The 13,403-nt window shown below is 39.7% G+C and overlaps 1 protein-coding gene and 1 non-coding gene across 3 annotated transcripts; both read right to left on the reverse strand.

Moving 5' to 3' along the window:
* Nucleotides 1–115: 115 nt before the first annotated feature.
* On the reverse strand, nt 116–188 carry TRNAR-ACG. The gene has a single exon. It is a non-coding gene; the product is annotated as a tRNA-Arg (tRNA).
* Nucleotides 189–3,229: 3,041 nt separating this feature from the next.
* On the reverse strand, nt 3,230–13,327 carry LOC112195994 (mediator of RNA polymerase II transcription subunit 23). Of its 2 annotated transcripts, none has more exons than XM_024336249.2 (21): nt 12,975–13,327; nt 12,825–12,871; nt 12,513–12,612; nt 11,403–12,365; nt 10,961–11,195; nt 10,478–10,596; nt 10,001–10,208; nt 8,784–9,064; nt 8,343–8,426; nt 7,641–7,735; nt 7,313–7,475; nt 6,973–7,218; nt 6,546–6,716; nt 6,312–6,425; nt 6,085–6,210; nt 5,738–5,886; nt 5,413–5,653; nt 4,556–5,330; nt 4,050–4,231; nt 3,760–3,863; nt 3,230–3,660 (listed from the first exon to the last, which is right to left on the reverse strand). In XM_024336249.2, exons 1-21 carry the CDS (start codon nt 13,077–13,079, stop codon nt 3,459–3,461), a joined length of 4,710 nt encoding a protein of 1,569 aa, XP_024192017.1. In that variant the 5' UTR covers nt 13,080–13,327; the 3' UTR covers nt 3,230–3,458. The 2 variants fall into 2 exon arrangements, with proteins under 2 accessions (XP_024192017.1, XP_024192016.1); XM_024336248.2 differs by having other exon boundaries at nt 10,478–10,695; nt 12,975–13,326.
* Between the last annotated feature and the right edge of the window lie 76 nt (nt 13,328–13,403).

A 13,403-nucleotide genomic window follows, 5' to 3' on the forward strand; every position in this document is an offset into this window, starting at 1 on the left:
GCATTGTTTTTCCTGGGTTTTTTTTCTTGAAGAAATTTGTTCCTGGATAAGTAGCTGCTTTCTAAAGAGGGAAGGATAACGAGGGAAAGGAGTGTGATAAAAAACAAAACATCAGCGACTCCACTGGGGATCGAACCCAGAATCTCTGGTTTCGTAGACCAGCGCCTTATCCATTGGGCCATGGAGTCCATTTGTTCTTTGATGTAAAGAAGCGTAATATGATAATGCTTGGGAAATTGGAACCTTTTGCCCAACGAGTTTCGTTGGCAAGCATAAAAACGAAATTTGCATATTCGTCGGCTAAACATAAATATGAAATTTTACAGCTTTTGCCGATGCGATTTTCGTCATCTAAATAAAATTGAATTTGCAAGTTTTACAGATGAATTTTCGTCAACTAAAGTTAAAAATGAATTTTGCAGTAATGCCGATGACTGAAAAATGAAACAAATTTATCAACACTTGCAGTTAATATTATGATTTGGTATTAAAGTTTTTGCTTAATTTCTGAACATCTTTACCACAATAGTCAATGAAAGAGTAATCATGAGAGCTCTTCTCTTCTCTCTCTACTGGCGGCGGCAAACCCTAGTTCTAGGGTTTTGCTCGTCGAGATCTTTGGCCTTCAATGTTTCCCCTTGTGAAGCCTGTTTGTCGTCCTCCTTGAGGTTGTCGGTATCCTATGTTCAACCTTTGGGTTGTGGCACCCGGTTCTTGATGGACTGTCGTTTTAAACTATATGGCGGTGCTCGTGGGGAGTCTGCTCGGGAGATCATTTGCTCGAATGATTCTCGCCGGAGGAGGTGCTTCTCCAAAGCGGGTTTGTGGGAGAAAATACGACTTTGGGATCATGGATCTGGTTCGTCTCTTTTGCGGGGATGGAGAAGTGGGTGTGATAGGGACCGGGTAGGCCTGATAGTGGCAGTCGGTGACGGTGGAGGTCGGAATGACATCCGATCGCAGGGGCTGAAGGACTCTGGTTGGTATAGGGGTCCGATCTTGGTTCATGGTTAATTTGGGATAGTGGTCTTCGGAGCGCTGTTTTCTTCCGGCGCACCTATGTTTCCTCTCGTGGCGGCCGTTCCTTGCCCTCATGCTCTGGTGTATTGGTAGCAGTGGCCGGGTGGTGTTGGCGAAGGGCTAGGGAAACAGATCAGAGTGGTCTGGGTGTCCATAGTATTTCTCTGTGGGCCTAGGTCTGTATGTTGGGCCTTTCAGGGTGTGTGTGGGCTTTCCCTAGGCCTACGCACTGAGGCTCGTGTTTGGAACCTAGGTGGTTGTTGTTGCTTAATCTGGGTTCTAGTTCAATTTTGGGTTCGAGACTCGATCTCATGGTTCTTGTTCTTGAGAGTTCGATTACCAACGTCCAAGTTTTTGACATCCTTGGTCGCCTTCGTCCTCTCGAGAGCCTCACCTCACTCTTTTGAGGTATATCTCCCAAGTTACGGTTACGATCCTGGTTAAGGTTACTACTACAGTTTCGCTGCTGAATTGATATATGCACTGCAGTTTTTTCGGCTTCTAATCATGTCCGAAAGGCATTTAGTCATACCCTGGTTACTTTTCAAAATTAGTTGCGCTTGTGTATCTTGTTATGTTTTATTGCTTTCTTTCGTTGCATTTGCATCATTCCATGTACTCCTCAGTTTCACTTAATAAAGCTTGTCGTCTTCCCTTCAAAAAAAAAAAAAAAAACTCTTGCATTTAACTTATTCATCACCAAGAACTATTCAAGTATTTTCTAAAGTTCTAAAGTAAAGCGAATGTTGCACAACCTTTGCCTTAGAATTTGCTATTTCATAAAATTTTTTTGCACCTTTTGCAAACAAATTTCTTTATAGAAGCTCTTCTCAATCCTTGGAAGCATTGCAATTTTCTATTATGGGCAAAATTATGTTTAGTCCCTAAAATATGCCTTCGTCCTCGTTTCAATCCCTACCTTTCTAATTTAATCCCAAAAGTCCCTGAACTCACAATTTCAGTCCAAATTAGTCCATTCCCTCCATTTCTTTAGGTAGCTGGATGACGTGTCAGTTTTTCTCCTCTCTCTCTCTCTCTCTCTCTCTCTCTCTCTCTCTCTCTCTCTCTCTCTCTCTCTCTCTCTCTCTCTCTCTTCCTTTTGTTCATCTCTCCTTCTTCACCTCCTCAATCTTCTTCACTTCGCACTCATCTGGTTATCTCAATCTCTCCCACTTTCCTCTCAAACTCTCTAGTCTCCACATGTGACCCAATCATGCAGTTTTCCGATCATACGAACTTCATCTCCGCTGTCCATCACTGCCACCCACGTCACCAGATCGTCCTCTACAGTCTCAATTCGATCCTCCACACCAAAAAAAAAAAAAACATAGCCCATTTCAGGTACTAGTCGATTATCTCCTCTCTTGGATTTCTTGACTTTTTATAGCCACCCTCCTCGTCCTGGTTTGGTGGGTCGATAAACAACGGTGGTGATGATGTCGGGTTTGATCGAGATGGGCGGCGGTGGCGGGTCGAGGGTGAGGAGGCCAGAGGTGGAGGAGGTGAGGGAGATGATGTGGTGGCTCACAACGGAGCTGCCGAGATGGGAAAAGGAGCGAGAGAGAGAGAGAGAGAGAGAGAGAGAGAGAGAGAGAGAGAGAGAGAGAGAGAGAGAGAGAGAGAGAGAGAGAGAGAGAGAGAGAGAGAGAGAGAGAGAGAGAGAGAGAGAGAGAGCTCATATTCTGATTCCCTTAAAATCCCCTAAATTCAAGCACCACAACGGGCAACAAGGAGAAGCTGATGAACCATATCATGGAGCTGAAATACACCTCCAAGTCCCTCCACGATGGGCAGATGTTCCTATTCTGACACCCCGACACGAGGTTGTGATTAAGGTGAATGAACCGACCGATTCGGGAAGTGACGAAGGCGAAGAGAAAATGGGTTCATCATCGGGGAGTTTCTTGGCGGAGGAATGTGGGAGGAGGCCGTTGGAAACAAAACCCAGATTATAAAGTTACCTCCTTGGGTTCGACCTCAACTCTCTTTTTCTCAACTTGGTGGTGCAACTGAACTGCGAGCCTCTCACAGACATGGCATATGATGGAGGAGAGATAAATAGAAGAAAAAAAAAATGAGGAGAAAAACCAACACGTCATCCAGCTACCGGAAGAAATGGAGGGAAAGGACTAGTTTGGACTAAAATTGTGAGTTTGGAGACTTTTGAGATTAAATTAGAAAGACAGAGACTGAAATGAGGATAAATGCATACTTTAGAGACTAAACAGTAGTTTGCCCTTTTATTATTCTTAAGAACAGGAATCCAAAAATAACTAATCATACAACGGTACCTTTTCCTCTTCTTTAAACACTAAAAAAACCCTAGCTGTTTCCTAAAAATTACCATTCATATTTACAGGCAAAAAGGAAAAGAATCCCTACAGAAGGATACGTACATTTAAGAGAAACGGTATCCACTACGAATGCTAAATCCCCTTTTACGATGTGTTCTGTGCCAACTTAGGATGAGTAGCAGCATAAATGGAAGAATTTGTGTCGGGTTTTAAGTGCGAAAGAAGATGCTGAATCTCTGGACGTAGACTTTCGGCAGCTCTTCCACACAGAACTAAAACCTCTGGTCTCGGCTTGCTGGGAGCCTGCACAGGCCCTCCTTGTCCTTCATAGTGGACGATATGATGGCTGAGAAACACAACAGTTATGGATAGTTAACTACATGTGACGCACTAAAAAAATGGTAAATCAAACCACATGCGACCGATTTATATAACTAGCACTTACAAGAAGTCTATAAGATCTGTCACTTCTAGTGGCTCAACAGGAGTTGATGGCTGAGCATTCTTCCCAAAGACATCCGCCATCATATTGAAAATCAATGAGAGGGTCTGAAAGAAGTTAAGAAAATGATTAAACACAAAAGAGTTGAGCTCTCTTCATTATATGAAGATAAGATCCACATGTTCGTTAATTGCATTAGGGGAGAAAAGGAAAAGGGGATGGGGTTGGATGGGTATAAACAAGTAAAACCCTAGATGAAATTCAAAAACAAGATCCCAATAAGTTTTATGTACCTTATTGAAGAGGTTGTGAGCATTGGCAAGCTTTGGGAGCAACGGAGCCATTATACGGAATGCTATTCTCAACATTGCAACTGATGTCACTGGCCTGAGATGTTTGACGATAAGATGGGTCCCTTCTAGCCATTCCAGTGGGAGGTTACTGAAAAATGAATGAAGCAGAGCAACAATATTACCTGAAATCACAACAAGAATAGGGTTAATGTCAGGAGTGATAACACAAGAGGTAAAACACACGATTTATGTTTCCCCAAGTAAAGCACAAAAGGCTTAAACATAATTAGTATATGTACAGGAAAAAGTAAGTAAAACCGTTTGATTGTCTTCCATGCATTTCCTTGGGGAAACACATAGTGTTTTACCTTTTGATTCTCTTCCAGTTAGCAATCAGACATACGAGTTTATAATATAATAATTAGACTAGAACTAACTGTAAACATTAAGAGATTGAAGCTTAACAAGGTTACCATTGAATAACAACAATGCATATTGTAACATACCAATGGCTGTTGAGGTGTTGTCTTGAGCAGCCCATGTTGGGTCCAACAAAGCATAACCAACAGCAGAGTCTAGTTCCCCTAGTGATCTCTTGCCATCACTGAGCCACCATGTTTCTTTTATTATACGTGATGCCTCCATATAGAGTTGTTTATGAAAATCGGGAGGGAGCTGAGCCAGTAGATGGCCACATGCTTGGATCAATAAGCAAGACAATTGTTGGCATGTATAACCACTTCGAGAAACAAAGCTAGAAACATTTATTCCAGAAACTGAAGGACTTGATCTGTTTGTGCCCAAGGAATCTGTGCTTCCACCTGAAGGGGATGTTGGTAACACTGAGCCTTGCCCAACACCATTTGTAGCTCCATGCAGGCCATTGCTGGATTGAATTAGCGTCGGTTGTATATTGACGACAATTTGAACCAGAGATGATACAATCTGGGATGCAGATACCGGAAGAGACAGTAATTCAATGACTGCTGTTTCAAGAACCAGCTGAGTATATGTGCCTGGATCCTGAATTTGATAAAATGCTTTTTGGCCATCAGAAGCATTTGTTTGCCCAGATTGAGAGGTTGCTGGAGTCTTGTTAGGTGGAGCACGCATTGAACTATTTAAACCATCACTAGCTGATCCAGATTTTGAGTTGTTATGTAATGGAGGTATAACATTATTCACTATTCCCAGTAGGAGAGTTGCAAAGTAATCTGGAGGTGGGCAGATGACAGGATTTGATGAATTGATGTGCTGCGGAAATGACTCAGACAATGGGATCTGAAAAGTTTGGAGTTAATAAACTGACTGGAAGAAAGCAGTACTGATTACTAATAGAATAAAAGGAGAGCAAAGTTTTTACCTTGCTGATATCAAGTACATTCAGAATTCGAACAATAAGCTTTGGGGGAAGAAGGCCGTAGAAATATGCAAGAATGTCACGAACAAATGTAAATCTAAAAGGGTGGTAAGCAAGAAATTGAGTATACATGGCCAGAACTCTGTCCGCTGAATCTATGGCATCATTTTCAATTAGTCTATAAATTATTAGTGGAATGACCGGAAGCAAACGCGCTGCAATGTCATCGAAGAATGCAGGATACCTGCATAACATTTAAGGCTTGTCAGCAAAAGTCGATTAACAAAAACGACCATCTTTTGTGTTGTTATTATTGAATAGATGATACCTATCCTTCCAAGAAAGATGATTTCCAAGGGCTGTCTGCAATTCAACTCGTTTGAAGGGTCCAGGGTAAAGCCAGTGTTCAGGGGCGCCTCGATTCATACAATATAGTTTTACTCTTTGTTGAAGTTCTTGCCTATCAAGTAAACTAATCTGCGACACATTCACTTACATTATTACCATACCAAGACCAAAATATAAAACAGAACAGTTCCAGATTAAGTTCAAAGCCGTAAATGAGCTAACCATACTCTAAAACAGAGATTTGAATGAGATCAAAGACTAACATACAGTAGTAGCATTATTATCTCATTACCAATTCAATATAGAGATAAAGTTGAAAGCCCGTACCACAATACGCAAAGCATGGGGATCATCATCCCGATCAATAAGTGCCAGAAGCATAATATCCAAAGGAAGTAACTCATGGGTCCAAATAAAAAATGTTAGGTTTGCACATGCTTTCACTAGAAGGTCCTGTCAAATGAAAACGTAATTAAACCCTGTCAAGACAACTTCGTAGGTAGTACCAGAATACAGAGGACTTTTAAAGAAAAACCTATTAACAACTTATAAACCTGCAAGGAATGCCCGCGCTGATGTTCTAACTGAATGTTATGGAGTAGCACATCCACCATCATGTAAATATTAGCAGTTACTTCCTCAGGGGAAAACTCTCGCAAGACACGTGCCTGAAACGCATATAAGTAAAGAGGTTAAAGGAGAACAAGGAAACAATACAAATAAGAGGTTCCAATAGAACTCCATAAGTACTAGTGATAAGTGTCATTCATGATACATGAAAATCATACCAGGTTTACACTATTTATGTTCTCTGGGCGCCCTTGCATCAGGATCCATGCTCCAGCACATAGATATTGTCGGTGTTGAGGAAAACTATGACTTATATAGGTCATAACATAAGTAGGATCAGCTGATGATGACAGAAGCTGGTTGCATTGGTTGATCACAGTGGTTTCTGCCTGCAAAAAAGGAATGGATCTTGCAAAGTCAGGATCCTCCTGATTCAGAATGAGGAGAGAGGGAGGGGCCATACGTTGATTAGCTGCCCAGGATTACAAATTGCAAGTCTAATTTTTCAAAACTTCATATTTACAGCATCTTAGTTTAGATCCATGATCCAGCACATAGATATTGTCAGTGTTAAAGGGAGCGTTTTGTTGTTTACACAAATAACAATAGCATATAAAAACAAATTAAGGTGGAGCAACAATGAACCTGCTGCCATGCTTGAATTGCAATGCCCCTGTTATCTATCCGAGGAATCAAGAAATCACGAAGAAGCGAAGGGAAATAGCGTAGTGTTTTCTCTGACCATGTATGGTTACTAGAAACTAATATCTGCTCTAACATAGTTTGAAGATAATGCAGATGATCAGCATCAGCAATTCCTCTTGTCTTGATGATGATAGCAAGAGTGACCACAGTTACTCGATTCAAAGTTTCTGTGAATTCAGTTGGACCCTGCCAAAGTTACAACAGATATAATCAGGTTCAGTTTTATCTAGCAGTAAAACCTTAACAGGAAAAAGGATTGCATATTGGAAGTAGTTTATACCTTCCCTTCCCTTTTCACTAAGAAGAAATCTCTCAGTGACAGAATAAGATTCATGCACAAGTTCTCGGCCAATCTAAATACACGATGGTCTCCACGTTTTGCTTTCAGAGCAGAGATTATTTTTGTTACATCATACATCAAGGCTTTGCTTTTTCCCTGGTACCTATATGGGAGATATGACAACTTAAAAACTCTAACTGGCAGTGTCATCATATACAAAGTTATCATTTACAGCATCTAAAACCAAGAGAGTGATCCCATATCAGTGTGAATTGTAGTTGACTTGAGATTAGTGTAATGTCACAATATGAATGATGTAAACAATCACCTGTAAAGTGGAAGCAAACGATAGTTCAAAATTTCAAGCACCAAAAGAGTAACGCCGGGCTTGCTCAATACTGAAGGACTCCTTTGTGCCAAATGCTGAGGTATTAAAAATGATTATCATATCACAAGTTACTGAAAAGTAAAAGGTTACAACACTATTATTCTAGAAAAGGATATGAAAACTGAGTTTAAAATGAGTCAGAGAAAGAGGAGTATGTGCTTGTGCAATATAAAGCAGAAGTTTCCATACTACAAGTGAAGACTACAAACAATTATGCAGAAGCTCCAAACAACGAAATCATTACACAAGTCAATGTTGAATGATAAAGAAGAACCACACCTAGATTCCATAGCTAAAGGACCTATCATAAAGACTTTCTACTACCTGTATAGTCCACAAGAGAATTGAAAGGGTAGCATATGGTAACAGCCTACTTATGCCACCAAAAGTCAACACGGATTTTTCTTTACGTGTTTCATAAGATTTCAATTTCTTATTTTTTGGTAATAGGATTGCAGCTTTGTTCAGTGCTATTTCCAAGGTGTCAACAAACCTACTAGAAATTTTTTAAGGGTTATGCCGTTATACTGCGAAATTGAGGTTCACTTGGGTGGATGCTAAATGCATTCTTATTTTTCAAAAAGCATGCAAAACAAGGGTAATTTCAGAAGCAACAAAAACATTAAAGGTCAAGAAAATTACATTGAAATGAGAACGGAATAGTGAATGAGGTGCAATGAGCAGTAACCTGCAATATGTTTCAGCCATTGCAATATTAGGTACAACCTGCATTTGAAATGTACAATATAAGTCAAACCATTTCAAAAAGACTAAACAGTGGGCGAGTTGAGCACATGCCGAAAAAAGATATTCATGTAAGTAAACAAAATGAATTGATCTTCTATGTGAAAATTATCTACTTTCATGTCATCTCTAGACTCCTACTGTCATTCAGGTTCCTTACGTCTTCTACCTACTATATTTCAGCCTTCATTAAGTATCTTGCTTCCCAGATAGAGCACATGGCTACACTTATCCCTTCAATAAACAAAATATAGTTTTCAATTACTGAAAATTTACCTTAGCTACTTAGGCATATTCAACCACAAATGGCAATTCAAGCAAGAAAATAGAAAAGAGTACCTGCCCGCAAAACAAAGATTCTTCCATTTGATACGCCAGTTTTAAACACAGGTTTATTGCAAAGCCAGATAACAATGACATTGGCAATGGATTGACTTCCCGCATAACCATTAACCTCTCATTGGACTGTAGGTTTGTTGCCGGTAACGATTCTGCAACTCCAGCAGAGGTTAACCAATTGATCACAGTTTCACAAGCTGGTTGCGCCATAGTGTAAGATACAACCCAAAACATCCCAATTGACCTATCATCCATATTCATATAATCCATTATACGATCCCCTGAAACATAAACCAGCCAAATACATGTTCACAAGAGCTATACGTAAAAAGTCTTCTGACTCAAAGTACTTAGCAGAATGATTGCTACAGTCATGTGCCGGTGCTTCATGACCATATCAGAAAAATGTATAGATTAAGTTAGTTCTCCAAGAAAATGCCTTGGAGAACTTTCTCATATGAACTGCAATCAAAAGCATGCATACCATGTTTGCATCATTTTTCCGATCCAGTACAGACATGAAGAAGTGATTAATATTAATAGGTTTTTATGATTATCAACATGAGAAATTAAAATGTGCATTCAAGACGAATAATCTTATCAGGCTTGCTAGAAATTTACTTATGACATGCTTGAATGGTACTTTTTATTGTCTATTACTCCAAACTAAAATTGGGCATCCTTAAAAACAGATAGGTCTTATCAAGCCTCCTGGGAATTTACTTGCAACATGCCACGATGGTATACCTTTTAGTGTTTATTAATTATTATTCCACCATAGAATTCACCATGCTACTTCAAAACATCAGAACATGGACTATTCCAAACAATATTGATCAGTATGTGGGATTATCATTCGCCACTAGTCTCGGATGGTATGATTGTGCATACAATTCCTTTACCAGACACAAGAAACTTATAATAAATTGCTTCTTTTTTTAATAAATATATAACAGAAGGTATCAGAGTTAGAATAATTTTCTTATCATAAAAGCATCATATGGGGGGAGGCAGAAACTTATATACAGCAGCATAGTGAAAAATTATCCTATATGGCTACGTGTCATATGCAGTCGAACAAAATATGAACGTATGTACCACTGATTGACCCAAAAACACCGTACATGGGACACAATGCACTAATTCTTGATTTCAAAATTATAACAAGTTTCCGCCATTTTAAACTCAATTTGGTGATACTTTTGGAAGGACCATACCTTTGCTTGCATGTCTCCACCATTCATCTATTTGCTTTCCTTTCTGAAGCTGCTCATTATTCAGATATTCTCTAGTTGTTGTATTCAATGACCAAATACGTAAATTTTGGCAACTGCTTATAAAGTCAAGCAGGATACTCTGAGGACTATTTGGATCTGAGCTTCTATCTTCTTTATGAAGCGATAGGATCTTCCGAGTTGTCTCTACCTACATGCAACGAAGCTATAGGTTATAAATATGAATGATGTGATCAAGTTGCTTCAAATAATTTCCAAGAAAACATAAACCAAAAGGATAGATGTCATTCTTGGGGGACAAAGTTGAATAATCGCCATTTAGTTGGTGCAGGAGATGCAAATACATAGGACAACAGAGATTGAGAACTATTGATTTACGTAAAGAGAGGAAGTGGCTAGAAACATGACACAAATGCAATATAAGTAGAAAAGAACAAATTTTACTTTTCAAATACCAACCTTTCTAGCATCTGAATTTAGAGCATTTATCACAAGCTCAACCCGAATAATTTGAGCTAGAAGCCAAGTGACATGATTGGTCTTAAGAATATGGGGATCACTCTCTGTAAGGCGTGAAACTAGCTTGTCCACAAAATAGACGAAATCAACACAGCCGCTTTTTATGAGAAAAAAGAATATATCTGAAAAGACAAGCCAGTCTTGCCAGCAATTAACATCTACAAGGAAAATGATTTAAGACAATAATTAGCTTCCCAAAATAAAACATTTCAGATACCCTGCTGCAGTTAATCATTATACAGAAGCCACAACAAAATAAAAGATATGGAAAATAAAACCAAGACAACTAGCATTTAAGAAAAAAAAGTAATTCTGATGGAGTACTAAAGGCTTCTTCTTTTTTCCTACTATATTCCAGAAAGGAATAGAACATAAACTAGTTTTACTAGTAGTTAGAACAATAAAGAATAAAGACAACGTTACCTGAATTTGTCAACTTCAGTAGCTCAACAATTCTATCAATTGTTGCCTCACAAATCATTTCAGAAGTGAAAACAGCACCAGGAGTAGGTCCTTGAGAAGGACCCCTATAACAAGGAGCCACAAGCAGCACACGTTTCCACCAGTCAGGTGATGGAGTAGTACAAATAGCATGCCTTATGCAACGCAACGCTCTCTCCCAATCTAAACTTCCTTTTGGAATAGAAATTGCAAGATCCTACACCAGCAAAAGAAAGAGCAATCTAATCCAAATTATTGAGGTCTTTGACTGCCATAAAGAATGAACACATGCCTGCTTGGTAGATTATATCTCTATTTACAGATGTATTGGTACATTATCATCTTCTTCTTATCATCCAATGATACTATACTAACATGATAATATTCAATGCAAAAATAAGTAGTTCCAAGATAAACTCATCACCTCTCCATGCAATGGTTCCCCAAGTACACTTGGATATGTGATTGGTGAATACCGCAAGCTTGCCACTGCTTCACCTGAAATACTAGGAGTAGTCTGCGAGAAAATTCGATGAGTCCCAAATGTAGGGCAATGTAAGTGTTGATCTAGCATTTTCATGTGCATAGCCATCATATCTCGCCTCCTATGGATCTCCAAGATTAGAGTAAACAAAGCTTCATCATCAGGTATGTTCTCCATGAATTGCAAGCCACTGCGCAGTAATTCATAGAAGGGAACTCGGCATTTATCCTCGTCAACCAAAAGCCAAATGACATCCAAACAGCTATGCAGCCATTCAATTAGTGCCTTCCCAGGTCTCCAAGACTTTATGCCATCAGATTCATCAGCCCCCAGTTGTTTTTGATCCCAATTAACCAGCCAATTCAGCATATGAGAAAATATGTCCGCATGAGTTGCTGGTTTTAAATTAAATTCCAGTCCAGTCAAAATAATTTTGCAACACAACTGACGTAGACTGCTGATTGCATTATCTCTTATAGATGAATTGGCCCTTGCTGCAGCCTGCTGTCCATTACTGGACATATCAGATGATTTAGCAGGTGACAGAGTCATAGGTTCAATAGCTGTCTGGCTGGGGGAACCAATTCCATGAACAGAAGGTAATGGAGAGGCAGGATTTGAAGATTGAAAGTTAGATGCATTGGGAATTGCATTTGAACTTGGAAGCATACTGGACTGTGATGAAATACCCGTCATTGCTTGACTCCCTTGACCCATTGACATTTCTGCCGTGGAGACAGAAGAAAGAAGGGACGGCAAAAAACTATCCCAGTTAATGTGACCTATTGTGCACAAACTCCTTAAAGCAAAGAGAAGAAACTCTGCCCGTGGTGCATGATTACTGCACTGCACAACTAGAGATATAAGCACAGACTCTGTCACAACACGCAGTTGATCTTGGTCCTGAAACACACACACAAAACAATCAGACTTACTAACTCATAGTGCATCACAAACAGAGTGTACATTGCCCACCCCACTCAATTTTCTCTCGTCTCGAAAAACCACAAAACAATAACCCCAATTGGTGTGTCGAATTCCGTAACTTACAGGAAACTGGCTCTGGAGCTGCTCGAAATCGAGAATGAACTGCTCGTTTCGAGGAGGAAGTTCTCTATTGAGCGCAAGCACACGCTTCTGTGACTTGTTCCTGAGCCCAAACGCATTCCAAATCAAATCATATGATGCAATTAAGGAACTAATAAAGAATTCGCAGTAACTCTAAATCATATTGTATGATCACTATTCCATGCCAAACTCAAACTCAAATTCAGAGAAAAACACCTTCACACTATATTTAATTTCAGCTCATAGTATTCAAACTAATTCAGCAAACCAGAAAATCCAAAGCAATACACTTACGGAGGTTCGCGATTTGAATCCTCTGATTTCTGGCGACTACTGCTCTTCTGCAAACAGAGAACGAAAAATCAAAATCAAATGAAATTCAATTACGAAATTGAATCGAAATTGAAGTTGACGTTGAGAGAGAGAGAGAGAGAGGTGTAGTACTCCTCCTAAGTAGAGGTCGAAGAGATTGACGATTGCAGCGCGAGCAGGGTGGAACTGGTAAGCTCGCGAAGCTGAGGCCGACGACGATCTCTGGTTTTGATCCATCGTCGTCTTCTTCTTGGCTCCGATTACTTTTCACTTCATTTCGAACCGGAGCTCCGGTGAAGAAACGAGGGGTTTTGTATTGGGCCCATAGTTATAGTCGGAGTACTTGACTTTGAATTCCGGGGCTCCGAATGACCAACTTAACCGTTCTGGCTTTGCTTGCTTATGCGCGTGCTGATCTAGTTAGGTCATGTAGCTAAAGAAAAGAAAATCCGCTAAAACCCGGCGACCCCATATTTGACATGCGCACCTAAACGCCTCGAAACATGATGTATGCTTTTCCAACTTCGCAGATTGTGATTTTCAAATATATATATATATATA

The sequence above is a fragment of the Rosa chinensis genome, chromosome 4 (genome assembly GCF_002994745.2).
Source record: "Rosa chinensis cultivar Old Blush chromosome 4, RchiOBHm-V2, whole genome shotgun sequence".
In the NCBI taxonomy this organism is placed as follows: domain Eukaryota; kingdom Viridiplantae; phylum Streptophyta; class Magnoliopsida; order Rosales; family Rosaceae; genus Rosa; species Rosa chinensis.